The sequence below is a fragment of the Lissotriton helveticus genome, chromosome 5_1, assembly GCF_964261635.1.
Source record: "Lissotriton helveticus chromosome 5_1, aLisHel1.1, whole genome shotgun sequence".
NCBI classification, from domain to species: Eukaryota; Metazoa; Chordata; class Amphibia; order Caudata; family Salamandridae; genus Lissotriton; species Lissotriton helveticus.
Window position 1 is genome coordinate 1078923251 of NC_136065.1, and position 26791 is coordinate 1078950041.

The 26791-nt window shown below is 46.2% G+C and overlaps 1 protein-coding gene across 1 annotated transcript in view; it reads left to right on the forward strand.

The window, feature by feature from the left end:
* PDZD7 (PDZ domain containing 7) overlaps positions 1-26791 on the forward strand; it is a 790250-nt gene that overhangs the window by 547539 nt on the left and 215920 nt on the right. The window contains exon 11 of the mRNA XM_078643641.1: positions 25743-25834. Coding sequence (XP_078499767.1) covers positions 25743-25834 — 92 coding nt within the window. The remainder of the gene's footprint in view (positions 1-25742; positions 25835-26791) is intronic.

The following is a 26791-nucleotide window of genomic DNA, read 5'->3' on the forward strand; positions in this document are numbered from 1 at the left end:
AGGGGCTGCACCTGGGACCTGAATAGGGCTGGGCTTTCCCTCCACAATGCTGGCTCCGCCCCCTGTGGTGCGACTGATGACCCTAGCCTGTTCTGTGAATAGGGAGAGGGGCTGAGCAAAGCAAAGTGCTCCAGAACCAGCTGCGTCTGGTTTTCCCCCACCCTGCACCCTAGAGACAAAGGGATTTTGTGTATAAAAAGAGGCTGTGACCTCATGTTTAATGTTCTTTTTTCCTGACTTGAATCTACCAGGGACGTGCTGCTGCTGGGGCCCAGGGGAAGGCTTGCCTCCCTGGGCCCTGCCCAGCCCCTGGATGCCTGGATACCTGGAGTTCCTGCTAGGATTATAATAGGAGGAGGCTTGCTGCCCTGTGTGCTGGCCCCTGGGCCCTACTTTGCCCCCCCTACTGCCCTAGAATTGGTGCTATTATAATAACATGTGCCCACCCCGTTTCTACTTTTATTTTATGCCTCGAGGGTGCCTACCCCTCGTTATGCCCCCGGAAACGACGCCACAGCCGCGAAGCAGGAAGTTCGGCAGCCGGTGCCTGAAGCGGGGTGGGACTTCCGCTTGCCGACAGGAAGTCCCGCTCACCGACCTGGAGTGCGTGCTTTTCCGCTTCCCCCTGCCTGGGGTAAGCCATCTCCGCCTTGCCGGTCTCCCGTTACGAGAGGGAGACCGGAGATGCTGCCCGCCGCACGCAGAAAGGAGCCAAAGTGTTGCGGGGCTCGCGAGGCCTGGAGGGAGCCCCGGCAGAAGAGCCCGCGGTGGCGGCCGACGAAGGAGAGCCCCGGGTCCCAGGAGGGGGCCCGGGTGAAGTAGAGCAGGCAGCCAAGGCCGCCCATGGCCGAGCGGGGCTCCCCGGAGTCGAGGGAAGCCCCGCCAGAAACGTCCTGCCACCGCCAGAGGAGACCGGCAGCCTCAAAGAGCCGGTGAGTGAACTTGGCCGGAGGGGGGTAGAGAGGCAGAGTCAGAGCGGCCCTGTCTAGCAGCGGGCCGCTCCAACGTTGTTGAGCCTCCTCTCAGAAGCCCTCGTGGGGCCCACAGTTTATCGGGGGCAAGTTCCGTTGTTGGCCCCCCCCCTTAATCCTAGAGCCGGAGAGCTCGCCCGAAGCCCCAGTTGTTTTAAGAGCCTAGATGGCTCCAGGGTGCACCACATTTGTTTTAGAGCCTAGAGGGCTCCAACGATGGGCAAGTGTTTATTTCAGAGCCAGGTGGCTGCAGCATTTGGGCGCAGTCTTTGTCCCAGAGTGCCAGGGAGAGCCCATGTCGCAGTTTTATCCCAGCTGCCAAGCAATTAGTGGGCAGCTGCTCCGTTTAGGTTTTCCTTTCTAGGACACGTACTTTGAACTCAGGGGTGAGTCGCACTCCTTCATCCCTACCTTGGCCTTCCCCAGCTGCACAGCACTTAGTGCCAGCTGCAGCTTTTAGGACCTGTTCTTGTCCCTCAGCTGCCCAGCAAAGAGTGGGCAGCTGCTACGTTTAGGTTCTGGCGCAGAGGCGCAACCTGGACTTTGATGTGAGTTATATGCATCATGTGTGAAGCTTCTGGCCTATACCTCTGAATGTGTTTTTATGCATCATGTGTGAAGCTTCTGGCCTATACCTCTGAATGTGTTTTTATGGATCATGTTTGAAGCTTCTGGCCTATACCTCTGAATGTGTTTTTATGCATCATGTGTGAAGCTTCTAGCCTATACCTCTGAATGTGTTTTCATGCTTAGGAGGTTGTTTTTCCTAGTATAGGTGATGCTAGTGAGTTCATGGTTCCCTGCGTGATATTTGCCTAAGGTGTATAGGATTGCATAGGTGGTACTTACCTTTTACCAGTGATTACTGGTTGTGTGCTACATTTGCTATTTTATGCTACAATTGTTCTATGTTCTAAGTGCTAATTCTACCAAGTGCTAGTTCTAAAAGTGCATATTCCTGACAGTGGCCCGCGTGGCCCTGCCCCATGTATATAATCCCCTGTAACTTCTGCCCGTGCCTATGGCACATTGTAAAGTGTGTGCTTATTTTCTAATGTGTTTGGTATAATACAAAGGCTATCCGGAAAGTGGCTACTGGTGTTCCGCAGGGCTCGACTTTGAGCCCTTGCTCTTTAACATTTATATTACACCTCTGATCTTTCTTGCTGAGGAGCTGGGTGCAAAAGTCATAGCCTATGCGGATGACACCCAGCTCCTCTTCACTTGGAAGGAAAGTGAGGTGTCCCCTACAGTTGCCCAGGATTGCCTTGTGGCTGTCTTCGGATGGCTGGCCCGGGCACAGCTGAAGTGTAATGAGGGTAAGTCGGAGGTTCTTATTTTTGGTTCCTTCCCTCCGTTCTATAGGGGGACTTTGTGGCCTCCAGAGTACCCCCAATCTCTGTCATCTGGCAACCCTGCAAAAAATTTGGGGATCTGGTTTGGGGAAGATCTCAGTTTACTGCTCAGATAAAGCGACTGGCGGGGACGTGCTTCGGTATCCTAAAATCTCTTAGGAAGTTCTTCCCTCTGCTACCTAGAGCTGCTAGGGAAATGGTGACTCGGGCACTCATCCTGTCCCGTATCGACTATGCCAATGGTCTATATATTGGACTCCCAGGGTATCAGTCAAAGAAACTACAAGTAATACAGAATGCGGCTGCCAGGGTTCTGTTGCAAATCCCTGGGCGCACAAGTATGAAACAGCACTTACGAGACTTGCATTGGCTGCCTGTGGTCCACCTAATCCAGTTTAAGGCCCTTACGCTGGCTCATAGAGCCCTGCATGGTCTAAGCCCGGTCTATCTCCAGAAGCGATTTTCCTTCTACGCTCCTCGCAGAAATCTCCGCTCTGCCACCCTGCGCTTGACTGCCGTTCCCCGTTTTCGCAGGGTTCGGCTAGGGGGTAGTTCCCTTTCTGTTAAGGCTGCGGAGACCTGGAGCTGCATAACATTCAGGACACCATGCTATTTAAGAAACAGTTGAAGACCTTCCTTTTTAACCAACTCATCTAATTTCGCTGCTCTGCTGTTATGGTTCACCAACCGCGCCGGGACACTCTTGAGTATCCGTGCGCGATGTAAATGTTTAATAACATAACATTTTTTTATATAACCTTGTGTTGAGTTCCTTTTGTGGGGGGCCTGGGATGTTGTTTCTGGGGGTGCGTGCGCAAATACTTAACCTACATTGCCTCCGGGATTAGCCTTACTGCTCGTGTCACATTACCTAGAGGGTGAGCAGGGGTTATCTTTGGCGTGTAACTCCCTTGCCCTGACTAGAGTGGTGGTTTCTGCCTGGCTTTGGCGCAAGCCTTAGCCAACCGAAAATCCCATTTCTAACAGGGGCCCTAAGTCCAAGTATATAAATGCTACGTGCATGTGTTATCCCGTTACAGCAGGACCTTTTGGCTTACAAAACCAGTCTAGTCAATGTTGGTTGTACTGAGAGCGATAAGGATTTTCATTGTCCCAAACGAAATGTATTTTGCTATTTCAATGTCATTTTCCACTACCAACATGGCTGCTTTGGGTAATTTTTTTAGACCATTTGGTACAAGTTGGTCCTATCTTGAGGACATCTGTAGAAGCACCGGTAGGCAACGGCTGTATAATGGTCTGTCTGATTGGAACACAAACCCTGGCTGTCTCAGTGCCCGTGTAGTGCTGTGTATGCTTCACTTGGCTGGAATGTGTGGCCAAAAAGCCTTCTCTGAGGCCCACATATATTCTCATGGTCCATATAAACACTCACAGCCTGCCCTCCAGAAATGCTGAGCTGGCCTACAGACAACACAGGTGCCTGAAAGCTGACAGTTGTGTTTCCCTTCACCTTTACAATTTTGAACAATTGTGAGTGGAGCTTCCTCTATTGTTTGTGTATGTGGCATGTGTGTTTGTGTAAGCTCTCACTGCTACTGCTATACTTGTGCAGTGGTGGGTGTGGAAGGAATCTTGCAAAGCTGTTGCAAGGGCTGTAATTATGATTGCTGCTGCTGTGAAAAAATTGGGCACTACACTCTATCCATATCAGACACAGGGGCATAGCTTCAGGGGTGTTTGGGTTGTTACACCCCCTTAGTTTATGTATTTTGTAGGAAATAGTTGGGTGCAGGTGCTTTAAGTAGGGTATGATGAGCTGTTTGTCGTATTTAACTTGGGATTTTTACATACACATGTAAACAATAATGCTCACACACACACTCTTGTCTTTGTTTTAAAGCGCTTAAAAAATGGTTATTTTCCAAAATATAGATTTATAATTACCCCTTACAATCTGCACTCCACACTCATCCTACTGGTCCTTAAGGCCTCCCTCCTGCCCTGCTTCTTGAGTAATGTATTTTAACTAATGTGAATGTTGGGACATCTGAAGGGCACAACCCTACAATCTTACTGATCAAGCTACGTCCCTGTTCAGATGTAAATAATGTAATGTGTAAAATTGCCAATCATGCACTGAAATACAAGCATTCCTTAGCAGGTAAAATAATACACCAAATAGGCTATACCATGAAGTGAGAGTCCTACTTCTCTGGGAGGAGCCAAAGCCTGCTCTATGCATTTTTTATTAATTTTATTTATATAGTTTATATAGCACAAACATGATCCTGAAGGATATGAGAGCACTTTACAATGTAAGTGAAAATAGGTAACCGTGGCAGTGCAGGCACCAAAAGAAATACCAACCCAAACAAATCAAATATGCATACCAAACAAAAAGGTAACAATCTAAAGGGGACAACAAGGGTAAGATAATTACTCGTACAAAGCGAACTGGGAAGGGAGCAAGGGGTTGGTAAAGAAGAATAACTCCCAACGCAGGACTTAGGGTGTAAGTCCAAAGCATTAGAGCAGACGATCCAAGACCCTTTTAAGGAAGGAACTTCTTCATGAGGAATCTTTTTACTTCCAGTTTGAAGGCAACCTTGGAGGAGATTCTGCGTAATTCCGGTGGGAGAGAGTTCCAGATCTTTGGCACAGAGCCAGAGAAAGCTCAGTGACACATTCTCTTTTTGCTAAAGATCTTTGGTTGTATATTTGAAAGAATTGGTAATAATAGGCCATGCTAACAGCAGCGTAGTCAAGCCAACCTAAAAATATTTAAGGAAACATCCTGAGTTAGATTGTGGAAATAAACAAAAAATCATTAAACTCCCAGAGAGTTGTAGGACATGGGCTGGATAATCAACCTGCTCACTTGTGTTCCTATTATGCTATGGTAATATGCAGTGAGGCAATTTATTTATTGTTGTATTAAAATGTGTACTATCTTGCTCCTTTTTTTGCCCTCGTAAATGTTTTTTTGCTGCCATTGCCATATCTGGCACAACAGTAAACTGCTGTTGGTAACATCTTGTACTGATTGGGCATAAAGTAAGGAATACGCTCTGCCACTGTGCATCGTGCACCCTGGTTGTAGTGGGATGAAACTGTTTGAGAGCACCCAATAATTCAAAGCCGAAATACATAGTGCAATGCACGTGGCCTCAATCCCTCATTATTTCACAATAATACTGCCGTAGGTTCTAGTTTCGTTCGCACGTGTATCTTTGTCCTCAGTTCTGGGTAGGCAACAATCTGGTGCAGAACAGCCCCTCGCCCAGGCAGCGTGAACAGAGCAGACATTTAGTGATGCGTTGTTATCTGATGCTTACTGAGCCATCAATTCACTTTTAGCTGTTAAATAAAACAAGCATTGGAAATGAAATAGGTCTTGCATTTGTTGGAGTTGGAGCTATTGGCATTATAAATGCAAATGATTTTTACCTATGCAATAGATATGCCTTCCCAAGTAGAATAAGGTAGAAGCTTAAAGAGGAAGATTAACCAATCTATATGAGAGATCTAATTCGGCAAAAACGTATGTATCTGAGGTAAATGCAGACAAATCCGAGAAACACGCTTCGGGGATATTACCAAACTTTAATAGTGAAACTTTGCCTGTTTTTTGTCTGACTGGAGTATGCTTGAATAAGCTTATGTTTCTGCACATCAACAGCAGCAGCTTTTCAGCATTGCGCGACTTGTACTTTTTCTTGTCTTTGCTCGCTAGTTTACTCTTGAGTAGTTAGGCCTCCTTCTAAGTCAAGGTAAGTGTAAAATTATTTGTGTGGGGTGCAGCCATCCAAAGTAAAGTAACAGATACTCGTTTTACCACAGTAAACCGAGGGTTAAAAGTATGGCTTAAAAAAAGAATTATGTAACTATTGCATTAGAAGTGCTTCTGTTCAGGTAATGTTGATATGGTGTTAGGGCGCACAACATCCTTTTTAGCTCAGTTGCATTCTAGTAACTTATTTAGAAATAGCAGTGCAGCATATGCTTTTGAAGAAGTGATAAATATAAGAATGAAGTACAATATATGTTTTTTATGGCTTGCAGAACTTCTCGCAAAATTCAGGAAGTGCATTAACCAAACAAACTAACCACAAAATAAAACAAGCATTGGAAATGCAATAGGTCTCGGATTTATTTGAGTTAGAGCTAATGGCATTGTAAATGGCAATGTCTTTTAGCCATGTGTTATGGAGTGTATGCATGTGGTGCGTAGTGGAATTATGTGGGTTGGATTGGAATGGTAGCAATGGTGGCATTCTGCGCTTGAGATGAATATGTGTAAAAGTAAAGTGCACCATATTGTGATTGCTACAATAGTTAATTGTGGATGTGTTAACAATTGATTTGTGCACAGGTGGCTGGTGGTATGTGTGCCTGTAGAAATTGTGCACTGATGGCTGGTGGTGTGTGTGCCTGTAGAAATTGTGCACTGATGGCTGGTGGTGTGTGTGCCTGGTGGAAGCGTGCACTGCTGGCTGGTGGTGTGTGTGCCTGGTGAAAGCGTGCACTGATGGCTGGTGTTGTGTGTGCATGGTGAAAGCGTGCACTGATGGCTAGTGTTGTGTGTGCATGGTGAAAGCGTGCACTGACGTCTGGTGGTGTGTGCCTTGTGGAAGCCTGCACTGACGGCTGGTGGTGTTTGTGCCCGGTTAAAGTGTGCACTGGCGGCTGGTGGTGTTTGCGCCCGGTGAAAGCGTGCACTGACGGCTGGTGGTGTTTGTGCCCAGTGAAAGCGTGCACTGACGGCTGGTGGTGTGTGTTTGTGGTTGTGTGTGTGGTTGTGTGTGTGGTTGCGTGTGTGGTGGTGAGTGTATGGTGGTGAGCGTATGGTGGTGAGCGTATGGTGGTGAGTGTATGGTGGTGAGTGTATGGCGGTGAGTGTATGGCGGTGAGTGTGTGGCGGTGAGAGTGTGGTGTGAGAGTGTGTGTGTGTGGTGGTGTGTGTGTGTGGTCTTATGTGTGTGTGCAGTGGACTTAGTTTGAGTTTTCGTACCCTGCACACTCACACACTGCCCCTACACACTCACACACTCACACACTGCTCACCCTGCACACTCACACACTGTTCACCCTGCACCCTCACACAATGTTCACCCTGCACACTCACACAATGTTCACCCTGCACACTCACACACTGCTCACCCTACACACACTCACACTGCTCACCCTACACACTCACACACTGCTCAACCTACACACTCACACACTGCTCACCCTACACACTCACACCATGCTCAACCTACAAACTCACACAATTTTCACCCTGCACCCTCACACACTGCTCACCATACACACTCACACAATGTTCACCCTGCATGCTCACACACTGTTAGCCCTGCATACTCACACACTGCTCACCCTACACACTCACACACTGCTCACCCTACCTAATGCAAAAAGACCTAGCTCTGCCCTTTGGCCTGTCTTGTAATCGTACAGTAGGTTGTAAGTAGTTGGGCATGATTGGTTGGGGCGTCCCCTCCTTGCTGCTCCCCTCACAGAGGGCCGGCTGCCTCCATGAAGCTCCCAAGACATGTGTTCACCTGTTCTTTGTTTTAGCTCCTGTGTGTCAGTGCACCGTGTAAGCGCACAAGCATACCCTGCTTTCTCTGGAACACTCACTCTGCAGAGTCACTCTCACTCTGCAGAGTCACTCTCACTCTGCAGTCACTCTCACTCTGCTGTCACTCATGCTGTCACTCTCACTCTGCAGTCACTCTCACTCACAGACAGCTGGTGGTGTGTGTGCCTGGTGAAAGCGTGCAGTGACGGCTGGTGTTGTGTGTGCCTGTTGAAAGTGTGCACCGACGGCTGGTGGTGTGTGTGTGTGTGTGCCTGGTGAGTGTGTGGTGGTGAGTGTGTGTGTGTGGTGTTGTATGTGTGGTGTGTGTGTGGTGTGTGTGGTGTGTTGTGTGTGGTCTTATGTATGTAGTGTTATGTGTGTGGTGGTTTGTGTGTGTGTGTGGTGTGTGTGTGTGTGTGTGTGTGTGTGTTTTGTGTGTGGAGTGTGTCTGTGTGGTGTGTGGTGTTGTGTGATCCTCTGTGAGACACCGAGGTCTGTCGTCTGGAATGGAGGCTTTGGTCAGATGGGGGAGCATGGAAATGTTGCGCTTTTGTGAAAGAGATGGCAGGTGATTGGGGTCCCCCTTAGGAGCCAAAGACTCTGAAAGCAGTGCCCCTGTCTTTAACACCACCACACCAGTGTGCCTCAAGTAACATGTGCCAGGTCTTCTACAACGCAGGGGCAGAGAGGAGAGGCAGGACAACGCAGGGGCAGAGAGAAGAGGCAGGACAACGTAGGGGCAGAGAGGAGAGGCAGGACACAACGCAGGGGCAGAGAGGAGAGGCAGGTGATAACGCAAGGGGGGACAGGTGAGGCAGGACACAACGCAAGGGGGGAAGAGGTGAGGCAGGACACAACGCAGGGGCAGAGAGGAGAGGCAGGACAATGCAGGGGCAGAGAGGAAAGGCAGGACACAATGCAGGGGCAGAGAGGAGAGGCAGGAGACAAAGCAGGGGCAGAGAGGAGAGGCAGGACAGCGCAGAGGCAGAGAGGGGAGGCAGGACAACGCAGGGGCAGAGAGGAGAGGCAGAACAATGCAGGGGCAGAGAGGAGAGGCAGGACAACGCAGGGGCAGAGAGGAGAGGCAGACACAATGCAGGGGCAGAGAGGAGAGGCAGGACAATGCAAGGGGGGGCAGGTGAGGCAGGACACGACGCAAGGGGGGAAGAGGTGAGGCAGGAGACAACGTAGGGGCAGAGAGGAGAGGCAAGACAAAGCAGGGGCAGAGAGGAGAGGCAAGATACATTGCAGGGGCAGAGAGGAGAGGCAGGACGCAACGCAAGGGGGAGAGGTGAGGCAGGACACAACGCAGGGACTGCGAGGAGAGGCAGGACACAACGCAGGGCCAGAGAGGAGAGGCAGGACAACACAGGGGCAGAGAGGAGAGGCAGGACAACGCAGGGGCAAAGAGGAGAGGCAAGACACAACGCAGGGGCAGAGAGGAGAGGCAAAACACAACGCTGGGCCAGAGAGGAGAGGCAGGACACGATGCTAGGGGGGACAGGTGAGGCAGACACAACGCAAGTGGGGAAGAGGTGAGGCTGGACACAACGCAGGGGCAGAGAGGAGAGGCAGGACACAACGTAGGGGCAGAGAGGAGAGGCAGAACAACGCAGGGGCAGAGAGGAGAGGCAGGAGAAGGCAGGGGCAGAGAAGAGAGGCAAGGCAATGCAGGGGCAGAGAGGAGAGGCAAGACACAATGCAGGGGCAGAGATGAGAGGCAGGACACAACGCAAGGGGGGAGAGGTGAGGCAGGACACAACGAAGGGACTGAGAGGAGAGGCAGGTGACAACGCAGGGGCAGAGAGGAGAGGCAGGACACAACGCAGGGGCAGAGAGGAGAGGCATCTGAGGGGAGAGTTAACAAGGGGAAAGGGCAGGGACACGAGCGGCGTTGAAATGGGGCATTAGCAACATAAAAGGGAATTAAGAAGGTATAATAAAAAAATGAAGTGAAATTAGAGAAAAGGTGTAGAGAGGAAACATACGAGAAAGATAGAGGTGTGCTATCGGAATGAGAGGGGCTGCTTGAGGTGTGGAAAGGGAAGGAAGAACACGGAAACTGGAAAACGAGAAGAAGAGCATTGGCAGGTGGAGAGGCAGTGACTCAGAAGGGTGGGTGCCTTTTACAGAGCAGGAGAGGGCAAGGAAAACTAGAAGGCAGAGTGGCACGCGGGGAAAGAACTCGATAGAGCTGAAATTGTGCATTCAGGAGAGCAGAGAAGGCCAAATAGGGAAATGAGGAACAGGACGGGAATGGGCAGAGCAGGCCTTTAATAAGGAGAAAAAAACATGCGCAGAAATATAAACGGGCGGGGGAGGGACAGACAGGCAGAATACGAAAGAAAAGGTGGTGCGAGGCGGAAAATGTGCAATAGGGTAGATGGTCTCTTGTATCCTGGAGAAGATAGGGGTAGAAAAAGAGGAATAAGATACGGCTTGTAGTGAAGAGCAGGGCAGGCGGGAGACCGAGACGTGGAACTGGTGAGATGAAAGGGGCAGTGTAGATCACACAGAAGGTGGGGGGAGGGAGGATGAGCGAAATCAGTGGTGAGGGAACGGGTTGCAGAGAAGGTGCTGAAGAGAGATAGAGGAAGAAGGGTGGTGGTGACCGGTGCGGGGGCTGGGGTGGGACAGGCGGTTAGGGAGGGGTAGGATTGATAAGCGTGGCTCAAATCCATCTGAGCGACTTACCTCACTCATCTATCATTCTCATATATTAAGCCAGCCAGGCAGTGGAGAAGAATTAGAAATATATTTATTAGGACATAATATTCATCTGCAGATGGGCCCTGTCAGGTCTACACCCCAGGGAGTGCATCGAGAGGACTGACTCATCCTATCATGATAATACATTTATAACATAACATGGCAGGGTAAAGACACGCCCAGCCTGGAAAATTACAGAACTAGCGAAATGGTGAACAATGAACTCATACATGAGGCATCTGAACCTGTGAAGGCAACATTTATCTCCCCTCAAGGTCACAGAGCCGAAGCTCTGCTTCTCCAGGGCATGGAAACATTTCTGCAAAACTAACTCCAGGCAAGAAATGCTGAACCAAGGATTTTCTGCTCATAAGGGAGGGGGGAAAACTGTACCATGAGACATTGGGGCTGCAGAGCAAATGTCAGCATCAGAAGTCTGCCTGCCATAGACAAGCTTCTCTCTCTTATAGGAAAGTATACAGAAATATCAATAATGGGAACCTAACCAAGGGAAACGTAATGTACCACATCAGGTTTTCTAACTTAGAAGGCAATAATAAGACAAAAGCTTACACATTACAGAAACAATTCTATCCAACTGAAGCTTGCACATTACAAAAATAGCTCAGTGGGTTGCAGCACACGAATAATAGGCTGTAACTGCATGTTGGTTAGACACATCATGCTAACTCATAAGCGTAATATATACAGTGGGCGGGGCATCGAAAACTGAAACCTATCAGACTCTCCTTTTAGCAGGATGTGGCTAACATGAGTGCAGCTTTTCTTAACCAAAAGGAGAGTCTTTACACAACGCGCTAAGGGACAGGGCACTACACTAGTCAAAAATATCATCATCAATAAGCATCAACCAGTGTATATCGTGGAGCTCAACGTAGTTGGAAACAGGATATTGGCGTGTTGGTCTTTTTAGAAACTAGGATATTGCTGGCACACATGGAACAACAAGGGGGAAGGCGATAAATACATAGGCAACAAGTCAGTCACACACCCACAACTCCTACAATCCCCATCAAAGTTTTCCAACCAGTATCCGTCTGATCTACGTCTTCAACTTGGGGAGCCCTCCTTTTACGCTGCCCAGGCATTATAGCAAACCGTCGATGAGTCTTATGATAGTCCGAGGGTGCTACATAAACAGGGGGAAGTAAATAAGCCAAATAACAAATCCCACCCCATCCCTCAGGCAACCACAGATATCCAGTGTCCCAACACACAAAGTAAATGTTCGGGGGAGTAACTAAGGAAGGGCTAAGGGGCAGGCGAATTGAAGCAGTCACATTGCAGGAGCTGTCCCCCACCCTGATAGGACCCCTCCCCATAATACAGGAAAAAGGTGAAGGGCCAACAACTGCCAGGGGTACCAGAGAATGACCACTACTATTTGTCGCAGGAGGATGTCTATAGGCCAAGGAAGAGTTCAACTGTAGAAAACTTTCCCTCACGTTGTCAGTATCGTTGGGTGTCACAAATCGTTCTACCTCTCTGATCAAAACGTCCGTCAGTAAACAACCGTCCAAGGGATGAAGTGGGCATAGGGCGTACTCGCATCGTCAACGTCGACCCTGTACCAGGTAATCGAGGACTCAGAAAATCTGGCTGCTGGAAAAATTTCACCATACCAATCAAAGTGTACCAACCCACACAACTATTCACGGGTGTTAAGGGAAGTGCCAGCAATCTATCCTTTTTGTATGCGGCAGAAGGGAGCAACCCACAGACCCAACAATCTGTCACATTATACACAGCATGGTGTAGAGTCTTTTTAAAAACATTATCTCGATAGCCCTTCCTCATACAGTGTTCACCATAATCAACAGTAATCATATTATGCTCCGGCAAGGCTGTAGGAGTAGGGACAAACTTATGGACAGGGTAAGCTTCATCCAGGAAGAACAGTATCCCAAGAATTATTAAAAATATAATGATGAATATTACAATAACCACTATTTTTCCTTTTCGGGGCAGAGCAAGCCATGGTGAATCTGGTTCTGGTCTATGAGGAGCTGCAAAATGTTGCTCCTCCTCTGGGATAGGACGGCCAAAAGGATACATATCACCTAGCTAAAAGTCCAAAGTTAAACTAAGGGAATATACTAAGAGTCCCAGTCACTCCGAAACCGGCCAGAGGGGTTCTTCACCCTCAAAAGGGATCTTCTCCCTGTGTCCGTCAAAGCCTCACAGGTAGGCTTTCAATCCTTTATTCCCTAATCCCTCTACGGAGTTGCACAACTGCAACAACTCAGGAGCACTAAACCTGGGCCCAGACGCAATCCTAGTGTCCCATTCAACAGTGTCTCGATAGTGCACCAGGGCTCTTACTAGCAATCCATCCCTATCACTAAGCTAACCTTTTCAACATTGTCCGCGCCTATTGCCTAACTCAGCCCTTCTTCCAGTGCTTAAGTTTTCCTCCTCACTTTTCCTGGGCCGCAGATTATAACGAGTGCTCCCTCGCACTTCAGGATCTGTGAACAGAATGGGGATGTCAACAGCAGGAGATGTATCCTTCAATTTTTATTTACTGCGATCAGGAGAGGCCTCACTGCTTTCAATCAGAGCCGGTCTCTTTTCACTTTCATGTGGCTCCTCACCCCTCAATGAAGCATCCGAGAAGGGGACATACTGAGGGAGCGACTCACATTCGTGATCAGCAACACCGCCTCTCACCCATTCGTCATATGGCAGTGGTAGCGGGACCCTCTTCGGCCCTCAACCCGAAGTGCGGTGCGGGTGGTCAAGAGCACTTGTCGTGGCTCTGACCACCTAGGTTCCAAGCAAGACTTCCGTTGGTACTTCTTCACGACGACCCAATCATCAGGTTGTATGCTGTGGCCAGGCCCCTCCGGCAGCGGTTTCAGGGTGTCTGTTACCTGCTGATGAATAGAACGGAGATCTTTAGTCAAAGCATATGAATGAAATTCAATTTCAAAGAAACCAAATGAGGTTTATTCTGTGCTTTCATATTGCTCTAATAAATTTGTGCACTGACAATAGGTAATACATTACATATCTGACTTTTCGCTGTATTACCTGTGGACGGACGTATGCATTTACTGAATTCTAAGAGAAGAGAAAAAAATAAAACAAACAGACATATTGTATTCCCGCATTTGCACTTGAGAAACAGCAAAAAGGGAAGTTCAAACCGATCTTCCTATAGCGAGCACACAGCGTCTACTTTGGGAACCTTCACTGTTGTGCAAAACTTCAAACACTTCTAATATTCTTTTTCTTACTCAAATCAACTATATTTTTGCTCATGACCATGCTCACATATTATAGAGGCAGCAGGAAACTAACTTCTACAAATCTTTAATTTCTAAAAATATTTTCCTGAGGATCACACAAGCATCTTTCACCTTTCTCACTATTTAGACCATGTAACATTTTATTTAGGGGAAAACCTGTTCACCAGCTCTAATAGGGATTATCAGCTCAACTATACAGGCTAACTGATAAGAGACTTGTACACCTTTACTTAGTGCTGCACAATAATGATGTTGTTACCTAGGAATGTGAAGGAAAAATCAACAAAAAGGTACCGACCTATTGTTCCCTTCAAAGGTCAAATAAGGAAACACTAGTCTGGGCTGTTCCCTTTCATCCCTTTCATCCCTATCCAATTAAAATAATTCTCTAATAAAACTATCAGTTTATTTTCACAGACTAGCTGATAAAGAACTAGCAATGCGCTTGCAAGACTACAATAATGGTGTTATTACCCAACACTTGTAGAACAAAACTACCCACTTCTAATTCCCCTTTTAGATCAAAGCAGGACAGGAGGGAGCAATATACATGTTACCTAGTTTTAATTTATAGGAGAGCTAGCGGGGAGCTAGCTCCAGCGGGAAGCTAGCCTCCTCCCCCATTTTGACAGAAGGAAATCTGAAACATATTTCACTTCAGTCAACGCCATCAACCACTGGGTGTAGCACTGAACATAAACAAAATTCTAGGGGAGACATAGCACTTTTGAGAGGGCTAGAACATCTTTTAGCACATGTACAAATGTCATCGCCATAAAATGATGTCTGTACCTATTAATATCTAATACAATCTAACTAAGGAAAAGGAGTAAGGAAAAGGAAATGGAATTGGGACACAGCTAAAGTCCCCCATAACCAGGCACTATGTGACATTCATTAGGGAAATGGCGGCAAAGAAAATCTATAAAAGAACAAAAATTACTTAGACCATTGAGCACTCAGACCATTGAGCACTTTACCCCGGAAGATCTGGGACTCTTCCATCAAACCACTCACACTAGGGGTTTGGGTCCTTTCCCAGTATTTAACCGTGGTGAGCCACACTCCAGTCTCAGTACCACCCAGTCGGATGCTCTAAAACAGACATCCACCCAATACCCCCATCACCAATAGTCTGTCAGAGCGCCACTTGCACTCTGAGTTCCCTGGAGCACACTAGCCCCAGAAGCACACCGGCTCCTCCAATCACCAGAGATACACCGGTCTCAGAGACACACCGGTCTCATGGAGCATCCCAGCTCCCTCAATCAACAGTCGGACCACTCACCTTCTGCTCGCAGAACCGACATCCACCGTTCTCCACCGCCGGCTGCTGGGACCAACACGGTCAGCTCCAAAATTCCGCCTTCTGGACTCCGGTGCAGGATCATGAACCGGGACCTCTCCCGATCAGCAGGGTGGGGCAGCGCTGCGAGAACCAAGCTCGGCATCAAAGTGGGTACCCAGACCCACCGTGCCGACCAGAGGGTCCCCGGCCTTCTGCTACCCACTTACGGGTGAGAAAGATCCTTATCACGGAGTACCTGTTTGGGCGCCATCTGATAAGCGTGGCTCAAATCCACCTGAGCGACTTACCACTTGGTGGTGACCGGTGCGGGGGCTGGGGTGGGACAAGCGGTTAGGGAGGGGTAGGATTGATAAGCGTGGCTCAAATCCATCTGAGCGACTTACCTCACTCATCTATCATTCTCATATAATAAGCCAGCCAGGCAGTGGAGAAGAATTAGAAATATATTTATTAGGACATAATATTCATCTGCAGATGGGCCCTGTCAGGTCTACACCCCAGGGAGTACATCGAGAGGACTGACTCATCCTATCATGATAATACATTTATAACATAACATGGCAGGGTAAAGACACGCCCAGCCTGGAAAATTACAGAACTAGCGAAATGGTGAACAATGAACTCATACATGAGGCATCTGAACCTGCGAAGGCAACATTTATCTCCCCTCAAGGTCACAGAGCCGCAGCTCTGCTTCTCCAGGGCATGGAAACCCTGTCTGCTGTCTCTAGACAAGAACCAGTCCTAACTTCTAACCGTCAGCCAAGAATATAAAACATTTAGCAGCATTGAAAATCACATGACAATCTTGTAATGGCATTTAATGCAGCATCAAAAAGGGAAAAAGATATACATTTACGTTCACATCATTCACGTGTCATGAACCAGGAATTTCCATATTTGCGTAAATATTTTATTCTTGTTATTAAAATACCAAATATTTCTGCACAGTCATCTTTCGCTGTCTAAATGAGCCCTCTCATAACCAATGCCATTTCTTAACTTTAAACAAAAAGGGCGCCATCTCACTACATTTAATCCTGCACTCCAGTGCACACTAGCAGACATTTGCACAAAACACACCCTCTGCATTTCCACTCAGCGGGTGGGGCACTGGGCCCACTGCAATGGTGTCCCATGGACAAACTGCAGACAAATACTGTTACACACATATATATACATTACACACATATATTCATTCCCACCAGGCCGCTCCTATGAGCAACACAAGCAATATTCTGTACCTACCCTCGCATCATCAGTACTCTTCACTAGGTATCCACTAGCAAAGACACTAATCCGCATGCCAATCAGAAACCCCCAACTCAATAATTATTGAAATAGAAAACGTTTATACTATGACATTGTCCAACAGTGAAACAAAAAGAATCAACAACAAAAATGGACACAACAGACAACCAATAAATCTCTCTTTTCTTTTTGCCATTGAACTGCACACAAATCAATCACTTACTGAATACAATCCAAACAAGAGGAGTAACACTCACTAACATATTTAGTAAATTAATTTTTCTCAATACAATCCTTCTTTTCTCAGACTAGGCCATGTTAAAGTGTAATTCTCTATGTCCAAATGGAATAACCTGTTGAAAGTTATTCATAATTTTGTTCCTAATTTTAAATCACATGTGTTCTGAACAACTGCATTATACTTAAGTCTGAACCAGCTGCAGTCTGCTGGAAAGAGCAGAACTCATAATTATGCAGACTCGCGGCAAATTCACAATTCACATAGCTCCAACTGTGTATCTCTGCTGTTTGTGCCAGGAGCTGAGCCTCCTAGCCCCCCCCCCCATAATCTTCTGCTTGTCTCTTCTCTCGCTCTCTGTGCTCTGCGAACCCATTGGAATGTTCTTATCACACAAGGTCACATCTGCTGTGCTCTGCTGCTAGCATCTATATTTCCATTTTACATAATCTTCCTAGCTCTGCTCACATTCTCTCTTTTCCATTTAACCCTTCCAGAACTTAATAATATTCACACACTGTTATTCTAAACCTTACCAGCCCAGAGTTCTACAACCTTTTTTATTTTATTGTGGACTGAAACACATCCACTAAACAAGTCATGTTTAAAACTAACTAAACAACTTCTGCTCTCTGCCCCTTTTGGAGGCCACTTTTTTTCAGTTCAAAAAAATGCATTTCACTCTCACCGTCTTCCAAGAGCTAAGAATTCTGGGCTGCTAGCCAGCCTTCCAGCCTTTCTGGCATTCATCACCAAGGCCAAAACTGCCTCGCGCCCCACGCTCGTCGTTCTGGCGCTGACAAAGCCAATAAGCCTTCCTAACTCTTTCTAACATGCAATAAATAACACTATTTTGGCAAATGTATTTCTCTTTCTTTTTTTTCTCTTCTTTCTCTTCTTTCTAACTTTACACTCTTCCTACATTCTATTAATATACATTCTGATTACTGGTAATCAAATCCCTTTTTCTTCATCTTCTACTGTTCACAAATTATGGATAGGGATGAAAGAAACTAAATTATTTTCCATAGAGCACAGCCCTGCATGCACTTTCAAACTACATGAAAAACACACTGATAGTCAGGCACAACCATCTCAGGTAGCTCACAAGGACCAAACAATCTAACTCATGCAACAAGACGCACTCACTTCATTCAAACAAACATTTACACAAACAAAAGGCAGCCCACAGACTGCTCTCAAACCAAACCAATTATAACCAAATCAAACATATTACATGAACTGCATACCCCATCCTCTTAATCACTGCTCACATTGGCTCACTGAGCCATTAAAAACAACTTTAAATGTACACATTTTTGTCTTCTTTTAAAACTAAACTTTTGATCTGTCCATATTCTGGGCTATCTTCTCATCTGTCTTTGCTGAACCTCTTTCTGCCTCAACCTTAGGGAATCAAACATGCTCTGACAGCAGTGCCTAGCAAACAATCTCTCTTGCAAGTAATCTATCTTAACTGCATCAGAAATATTAAACAAAATCAAGAGTCTTCTACAGGAGCGGGTTGGCTCTCGCCCAATTTGACATCAGTTGAACTGCAGCAACACCTAAAACATCGCAACTTACTGAAACACGGCATATTGCACACTCAATCAAACACCACCAAACTCACTCAATCAGATACCGCCAAAGAACCCACACATACCCAGACACAAAAGAACCAAGCAACTATCTCCACACACAACCACACACGTCCTATGTATGCATTGAGTCCCTGCCAAACACGTGTTACCATAATGGGACAAGGCCCGTCGACCAAGTCCTGGGGAACCTGGACCCTACCGCAGACTGAACAGTACACTAACTGTTCGGAGGTTGGAGGACACATCCGCCACCCGGGGCGGCACTACAGACCATTGAGCACTTTACCCCGGAAGATCTGGGACTCTTCCATCAAACCACTCACACTAGGGGTTTGGGTCCTTTCCCAGTATTTAACCGTGGTGAGCCACACTCCAGTCTCAGTACCACCCAGTCGGATGCTCTAAAACAGACATCCACCCAATACCCCCATCACCAATAGTCTGTCAGAGCGCCACTTGCACTCTGAGTTCCCTGGAGCACACTAGCCCCAGAAGCACACCGGCTCCTCCAATCACCAGAGATACACCGGTCTCAGAGACACACCGGTCTCATGGAGCATCCCAGCTCCCTCAATCAACAGTCGGACCACTCACCTTCTGCTCGCAGAACCGACATCCACTGTTCTCCACCGCCGGCTGCTGGGACCAACACGGTCAGCTCCAAAATTCCGCCTTCTGGACTCCGGTGCAGGATCATGAACCGGGACCTCTCCCGATCAGCAGGGTGGGGCAGCGCTGCGAGAACCAAGCTCGGCATCAAAGTGGGTACCCAGACCCACCGTGCCGACCAGAGGGTCCCCGGCCTTCTGCTACCCACTTACGGGTGAGAAAGATCCTTATCACGGAGTACCTGTTTGGGCGCCATCTGATAAGCGTGGCTCAAATCCACCTGAGCGACTTACCACTTGGTGGTGACCGGTGCGGGGGCTGGGGTGGGACAGGCGGTTAGGGAGGGGTAGGATTGATAAGCGTGGCTCAAATCCATCTGAGCGACTTACCTCACTCATCTATCATTCTCATATAATAAGCCAGCCAGGCAGTGGAGAAGAATTAGAAATATATTTATTAGGACATAATATTCATCTGCAGATGGGCCCTGTCAGGTCTACACCCCAGGGAGTGCATCGAGAGGACTGACTCATCCTATCATGATAATACATTTATAACATAACATGGCAGGGTAAAGACACGCCCAGCCTGGAAAATTACAGAACTAGCGAAATGGTGAACAATGAACTCATACATGAGGCATCTGAACCTGCGAAGGCAACATTTATCTCCCCTCAAGGTCACAGAGCCGCAGCTCTGCTTCTCCAGGGCATGGAAACATTTCTGCAAAACTAACTCCAGGCAAGAAATGCTGAACCAAGGATTTTCTGCTCATAAGGGAGGGGGGAAAACTGTACCATGAGACATTGGGGCTGCAGAGCAAATGTCAGCATCAGAAGTCTGCCTGCCATAGACAAGCTTCTCTCTCTTATAGGAAAGTATACAGAAATATCAATAATGGGAACCTAACCAAGGGAAAAGTAATGTACCACATCAGGTTTTCTAACTTAGAAGGCAATAATAAGACAAAAGCTTACACATTACAGAAACAATTCTATCCAACTGAAGCTTGCAAATTACAAAAATAGCTCAGTGGGTTGCAGCACACGAATAATAGGCTGTAACTGCATGTTGGTTAGACACATCATGCTAACTCATAAGCGTAATATATAAAGTGGGCGGGGCATCGAAAACTGAAACCTATCAGGATTGAGGCAAGAGAAGCAGAGGGGTAGAACGGGGAGAGAGGGAAGGAGGGCTGTAGCCCTGGAAGATACAGCGCGGATGAGATAAGAGCGAGAGACTGGGGGAGCGATACGGGAGGGAAGGGTGGATTGAGGCACAGCGAGCGGCGAGGCACGGGGGTACAGGGACCCCGAATGGACACGAGGGGGCAGGATGGGGATGGGTGAAGACAGGTGAGGTATCCGCTTTGAGGCAAGTGGTTTAGAGAGGTGGAGGGCAGTGAGAAAGGCACCTGCGCCTAGGCTGCATATGAAACTTGTAAAAGTTGATTTGTTCTGATATTGTAACAGCTTACAAGCACTTCGTTTATTTTCATCAGCTGTGTTAGGTTTTTTGTTAAATCCTTTGTAGTGGCTGACACAAAAAACACCTTCCTTTGTTTCTATTTCTCAAAACAGCTAAATAATTAGATTGATTATTTCATGTGTCTCTGCTTGTGTGCGCCGGAGAGAGCCCGCCAGATAAATTAGCACTTAGCAGGGCCTACAAAGGCAGATAATATGCCCTTGTGTTTCCTACGAAGCCGTGTTTGACATTTGGTGCTGGCTAGCAAACCTGACTTTGCTTTCAGAAATAACAGGTGGCGCGCTTGAGTGTTCTGTCTTAAAAGAAGACGCATCGTGCAGGGCTGTTTGTATCAGTAGTATCTCAGCTTAAGTTCTGATGATTCCTGTTATCTTTCGCCGCTAACAAAATAGAGCGTTCTCTGAGTCATGAGTTCGAATCCCGCCAAAGCAGAAAAGCTGCGTAATATAAATTGAGAAATATTAGCAGGTGTGACATAGAGCGCTTAACAGCAGATATGCGTTATGTAATTATTATTTTGGAAGTTGTGTTTTAATTCGTGTATTAGAGCCCGGCGCAACGATTCTTACTTCACAAATGTTGATTCGTCCTAACAGTGTGCACGCGCCTCCTTAAGTGAATCTCAATAAGCTCCGGCATTCCGTATAAAGATCAATAGCTCTCCTCCTTTCCATGGAGTTGTTAAATTGCAGCTGTAACATTACCCTTCCTTCTCTAATTGATTGTCTTTTCACGATACTAAGGAGATTCTTAATAATCAATGAGGCGGCGCTCTGTTTTTTTTTTATTTATTTAGTCGATGTTTCTCGTAATTGGCTACCAGGGTGGATTGGCTGAGCCTGGTGGGTTTACAAAAAAGAACACAACACGTTACAGTCCTTGTAAACTATTTTACTGCGTCCCTGTGAAGCCCGGTCATCTGCTAACCAGAAGTTAAATGCAAGCGGCACTTCAACCGATCGCGAAAGAGATCGTATTGTAAAAAAAAACAAATGCCCGCTAGTGGTGCGCGCGCGCCACTGCGAGCATTTGTTTTGAATTATCGCGGCTGTCAAGCCGCGATAATTCAAAACATATGGCCTCTGGTGCACGTAACAGACACCAATAGGCCATGGGCGGAGCTACACAACCGCCCATGGCCTATTGCGTGTTCTGTTACAAAACAGCACGCACGCGAAGGCCAATGAGAATGGACCTTGGAAATAACACGCACAAATGCGTGGAATTTCCAAGGTCCATTTTCAATTCCCCTCGGTAAAGGACTCGCTGCGCGACAATGCTGCGCAGTGTACGGCAGGCCCGAGCCCTAAAAAGAGGAACCCGTGTGCAAATTCCTCAATACAAGCACCCACAATAACCACTTCATATCTCGTAAAATCCCAAATTCTCAGAAATCACATCAATGTTCTATATCTGGTGCACTTTCCCTTATTTCCACAATCTGCAGTAAAGACCTCCATACATTGACTGTGTGAGAACAAGTGTGTGCCTGTGTGCTGTCTAGATGGCACAAAGCACTGGTGGTCCCATTTCAAAATTGTATTTTTCTGTGAAGTGTTTTTGCATTTTTAATACCAGTTATCCAACATGTAACAAATCTGCAACACTATGGCCACACCAGCAGACTAAAGGAAAGATTCTGTAACAAAAATTAACAATCCTTTCATATTTGGATTCCCGTCATTTGCTACTGGAAAAGGATACTTGCTTTGCGAAGCCACGTAGGATGCATTTCTTGCATGAGTTGCAATTCCACTATAGGAAGTTTGGACTTTATGCAATATCTGTAACACATTTTAAAGATGCAAACATATCAAGTTAAACTATGGTCCAACACTTAGATCTCTGGGTTGACCAATTTATTTGTTTTAATTAAATGAGCAAAGGGGGAGAAACTTAGACATTTAAGACAACTAAGTGGGTATAGGGTTTACTCCCAGAAATGCAAACACAAGTTTGTGCTTCTCCAGGGAAAACAAGCTAGAGCCTCGTCGCAGTGGAAGTTGCTATTGTGGGTTCGTTGTAACTGCACATGGGGTTATCCTGCCGGGGGTGCTTGGAGTCTTCTGGACATGAAGACCGTGGAACTGTTAAGAAAATGGAGTAGCTGCATTTGATGTAACTAAGACCAACTAACCTTAGTCGGGTGAGCCGTGCATTTTGTAAACATCACGCTTGGCTGGAGTGGGGCGAGGTGTGCATTTTGCAAATATGGCTGCCATTGGCTGGTACACCGATAAACAGAAAGGTGCGTAGAGACTATAGCGTGCCGTGCGGTCCAAAAAAAAAGAAAGGAAGGTGTGCGACCATTATAGTTAAAGCGTACCACTCTTCCAAAATAAAAAAAGTCGATGAAAAGGAGCAAGTTGGGCGTGCTGTGCATTTCGAAAATATCACGTGCGGCCGCTATTACTAATAAAAATATAAAAGCAGGCACCATTCTGAAAGCTACAGCATGGCGTCTGGACGCAGGGCGGCGATGAAGAGCAGACAGTCAGCAGAGAGTGGAAAAGCGGGCACCGTTGCAGGAAAGCATGTCATGCATGCATAGTAGAAAATAATTTAAGAAAATAGTGCTCACAGATTGTAAGTGAAACATGCTGAGTAAGAACACAAGTAAGAGGACCAGTCCTCATGGGAAGTTACAAAAGCAGAAAAGGCTGTACTAAGGAGGGACTACTAAGCTTATTCACAAATCAATGGCAACCATTTATAATGGACAGTAACAGGAGCCAATTGAAAAGATGGGCGAAGCTCCAAGTCCTTACCTGAAAACTGCATGTCTCATATAGATCACGCAAGCACTGCCTAGGCGAGACATAATGACACATGAAACCAATCTACCACAAGAGAGGATGTGGCGTAATGACCAGAGCTGCCGGCTTTGGAACTGGAAAACCAGATACGACTCTCTGCCTTGGCTCAACTTCCTGTGATTCTGGGCAAATTACTTAATCTCACAATGTCTACCAAAAATGAATATGTCCTTGTGTAACATAACTGGAGCTCATGTAAAGCCCTCCAATACCTTCGGTCGAGTTTGCGCTATATAAAATTGCGGGGGGAAAAAGCAGGGGCCACACCGGCCCCCTATTGATGTATTAAGCTCTGTGCTAAGGAGGATCTGGAAGCCATGCCATGCGATGACGGGTGCTGTGTCTCTCTGCCTAATTCTAATACTGAATCAGGACGTTAATACTGAAGGGATTACCACTTCAGTGATGTATAGCTATTTTCGAAGGTGTGGGAGTGAGGTGTATTAGGCAAATGTTTTTTTCTTACTTTTTTAAAGGTGAGCAAAAACTGCTGTTTTAGTTTTCTCTGAGTGCAATTGAAGCGATGTATTGCCGAGTTTCTTAAGACATAATGGACTTTGAAAGCGATAGGTTTGGCCTTTGTATAGTAGAAGTAAGCAAAGAAGGAACAGCCAGACAGATATACACACACACACAAAGACACAGAGAAACCTAAAGACATCGATGTGCACACATTTCCAACAAGCTAATGATGAATACACACACAAGGAGTCATGCGCACAGATCCAGTGACATACAGGCATGCACAACTGGGCACCCATGCACATACAAACTGCGCAATTTAGGGCGAACAAAGGCTTCCTTTTGAAACTTTGCTTCAGGTAAAACAGGCGTAGCTTCCCATCGCCATTCAAATAAAGTTGATTCCTCTGACATTTCACAGGTTTAACTTATTTCTAGAGGCTGAATGACCAGTCCTCGAAGGGTAGGACAATCTGCAACTGGAAACAGCCCAAATATATGTAGCCATGGCCACTGGGATCATACAGAAACTGAGAACCAAATTATGTGACGAGACTAATAAAATGATGTGCCGTCAAATGTCAAAATATGCTGCATCTTGCAGCCACAATGTGTAGCATTAGTATATCTTTATGATATAAGTCACAAATAGAGTAGGGCACGCATTTAATAGGGCGAGTCAAGCCTGAGCTGAGACTGTCTTGTGGAAGAGGTGTGGCGCAGTGGCCAGGGTCCCTGACTCCAGACCACGGAGTTCAAGGTTCGATCCCCGGCGCCGGCGGCAGGTAATAACTCGCTTAATATTCCCGACAGCCCCGAGCGCTGGGACATCTCCCCGGAGGTAGCTGTGCGCTTTACAAATGCTGGTATTTCATTTCACTTGGCTCTAATAGTCTGTGCAGGAAACATGATGTAAAAATATGATCCAATATCTTCAAAATTCAAAAAAGTTTTTCTTAAACATACAGAAGTGTTTCATTTTAGTACATGTGATTATATCACTGCAAAGACCGAAATGTATAAAAAGAAAGGGATAGTTTTTAGAAACATTCGTCGCTCTCACCCAACAACAATACAATTGATAAACTAAGAGACAAGTCAGTAGTCAAGTTATCCCAAAATATGGCCTAAACCCTTATTATTATAGATGGAGAAACGTTATAGTCTATTAAATCAAAACTTAAAGTTGCTTTACTGTGCGCATTCTGAACCCAAGTATCTAAAAGTGTGTTCATATGTGATAATAAAGAAAAAGGAGCCTCTGTAAAATAAAATGTTTCTGGGATCACATAATTTGGACATGCAGTGAAACTGAAATTGATTCCAGATTATCTGGTATCACATTTTGCATGTCACCCACCAAATGGATATATATATATATAACTGACACAGAGATAGTATACTCAATTCAGGGGCCCCAGACACAATTACCAAGTAAGAATCCTTTTATTTGGTGGTGTCGCACCCCAAACACCCCTTTGAAGCTACACTCCTGCTAATTGGACAGGAAGTTGTGCTCTGTATCTAATCTAAAGTACTGATAGGATCCTATACCTTATTCTCTAATGTGCTTCTGAAAGCACAACAACAGTGAGAAACCTAGGAGTGAAATGGAACATTTGATTCCTTATCAAACTCTGCTGTGATGGACATGACAGAGGCTTGAAGGGAGATATGATGTTGGAAGCAACTGAGGCCTAGGAGTGCTCAGTGTTAGACCCAAATAGTCTGGTCTAAGCCCAGTCATGCTTCCATCTAAACATCAGCATAGTAATTTTCCCTATTAAGAAATCATTCGGCAACTCCATTCATAAGCATTGTAGTTGTACTAACTATGAGGTCTGATAGAGGTATTTTGTGAAAATATTGACAGTGCTCCACATTGCCTGCAGAGTGTCTTTCAAATACACTACAAATGTGCAGGCTGTTTATTTCTGACTTACAGCATCATACCTTTATGCTAAATGAATCCCTCCGGCCAAACCTGCTGTCAATGTGTTACTACTGCTGACCTTTTCTCACGTGCAATTGCTTCTTGTGGGTTAGGTTTGGGTTTGAGCCACTGCATGAACCTAGCACTCAAAGCGGTTTCATTTTTTCAATTCTTTAGTACGTCGAGGAAGGAGGGGTGGAGGATCTAGTTAAGCCACTTCTAGCCATTCTAGATCGACCGGAGAAGCTCTTGCTCATCAGAGATGTAAGGTAAGTGAACTATCCCTCAAGATATGTTGTAAGCGTCTTCTTGGGCTATTTGGGTATTGTTACTTAAAAGAACATGCATGTTTGGGAATTGAACAGGCAAATCCTAACATAAGAAAACTAATCGATGAGCACATTCTAATTTTCATATACATTCCCAAATTTGTACTGTGATAGGTGGGAGGCAGTATGCACCCATTAAATTTAAAACTGAAAAAAGTTAATAGCAAAAGAGAAGCAAATTTACGTCTGCACAAGTACATACAAAAATATCACTTCAGATGTTGAACAGTGGCGCTATAATACTACAGATGGAGTAATAGAGAATCATTTAAATTTGCACTAATCACAGAAAGTTTCACAAAACTCTAAATAGGCTTCAAGAAGCCCCAAATATTATTTGAAAAATAAATGTTTTATTTTCAAAAGCAATCGGTATATATGTATTGGTGTAAAACATGACTGAGTGTTAAGGCACATACTGCAGTGGAACCACTTCATCATAACCATAGGGGGAGAACAGTGACCCAAGATGTCCTCAGGCCCTGGCCACATCACCAAGAGATTAAGGAACTGACTATATAGCAATCAAAATCATAGTCTCCGATAGCAATTTCCCATTGGCCTTCAACAACAGTTGGGGAGAAAGCTCATCTTGGACAGTGGCAAATCCCTCAACTTAGAGGAGGGTCTCAGCAATGTTCCTGTAAACCCACCTATGAGAAATGTAACATCGCAACCAATCGATCCTAGAGCTTACCACCTTGAATCCGAATATTGTGAAATCTGAATACCACTTCTAGGCGGAGTGATCACACCAGCATCGAATTACCTATCCCTTCAAAAGTCAATCCTCTAGGTTGAGGGGAGCACTCTGTGTTCCCCCTGCTAAGGATGAGAAACCGTTCTTAAGACACACTAAGGAGTCGAAATGAACACAGCAGAAACCAACTGAAGAAA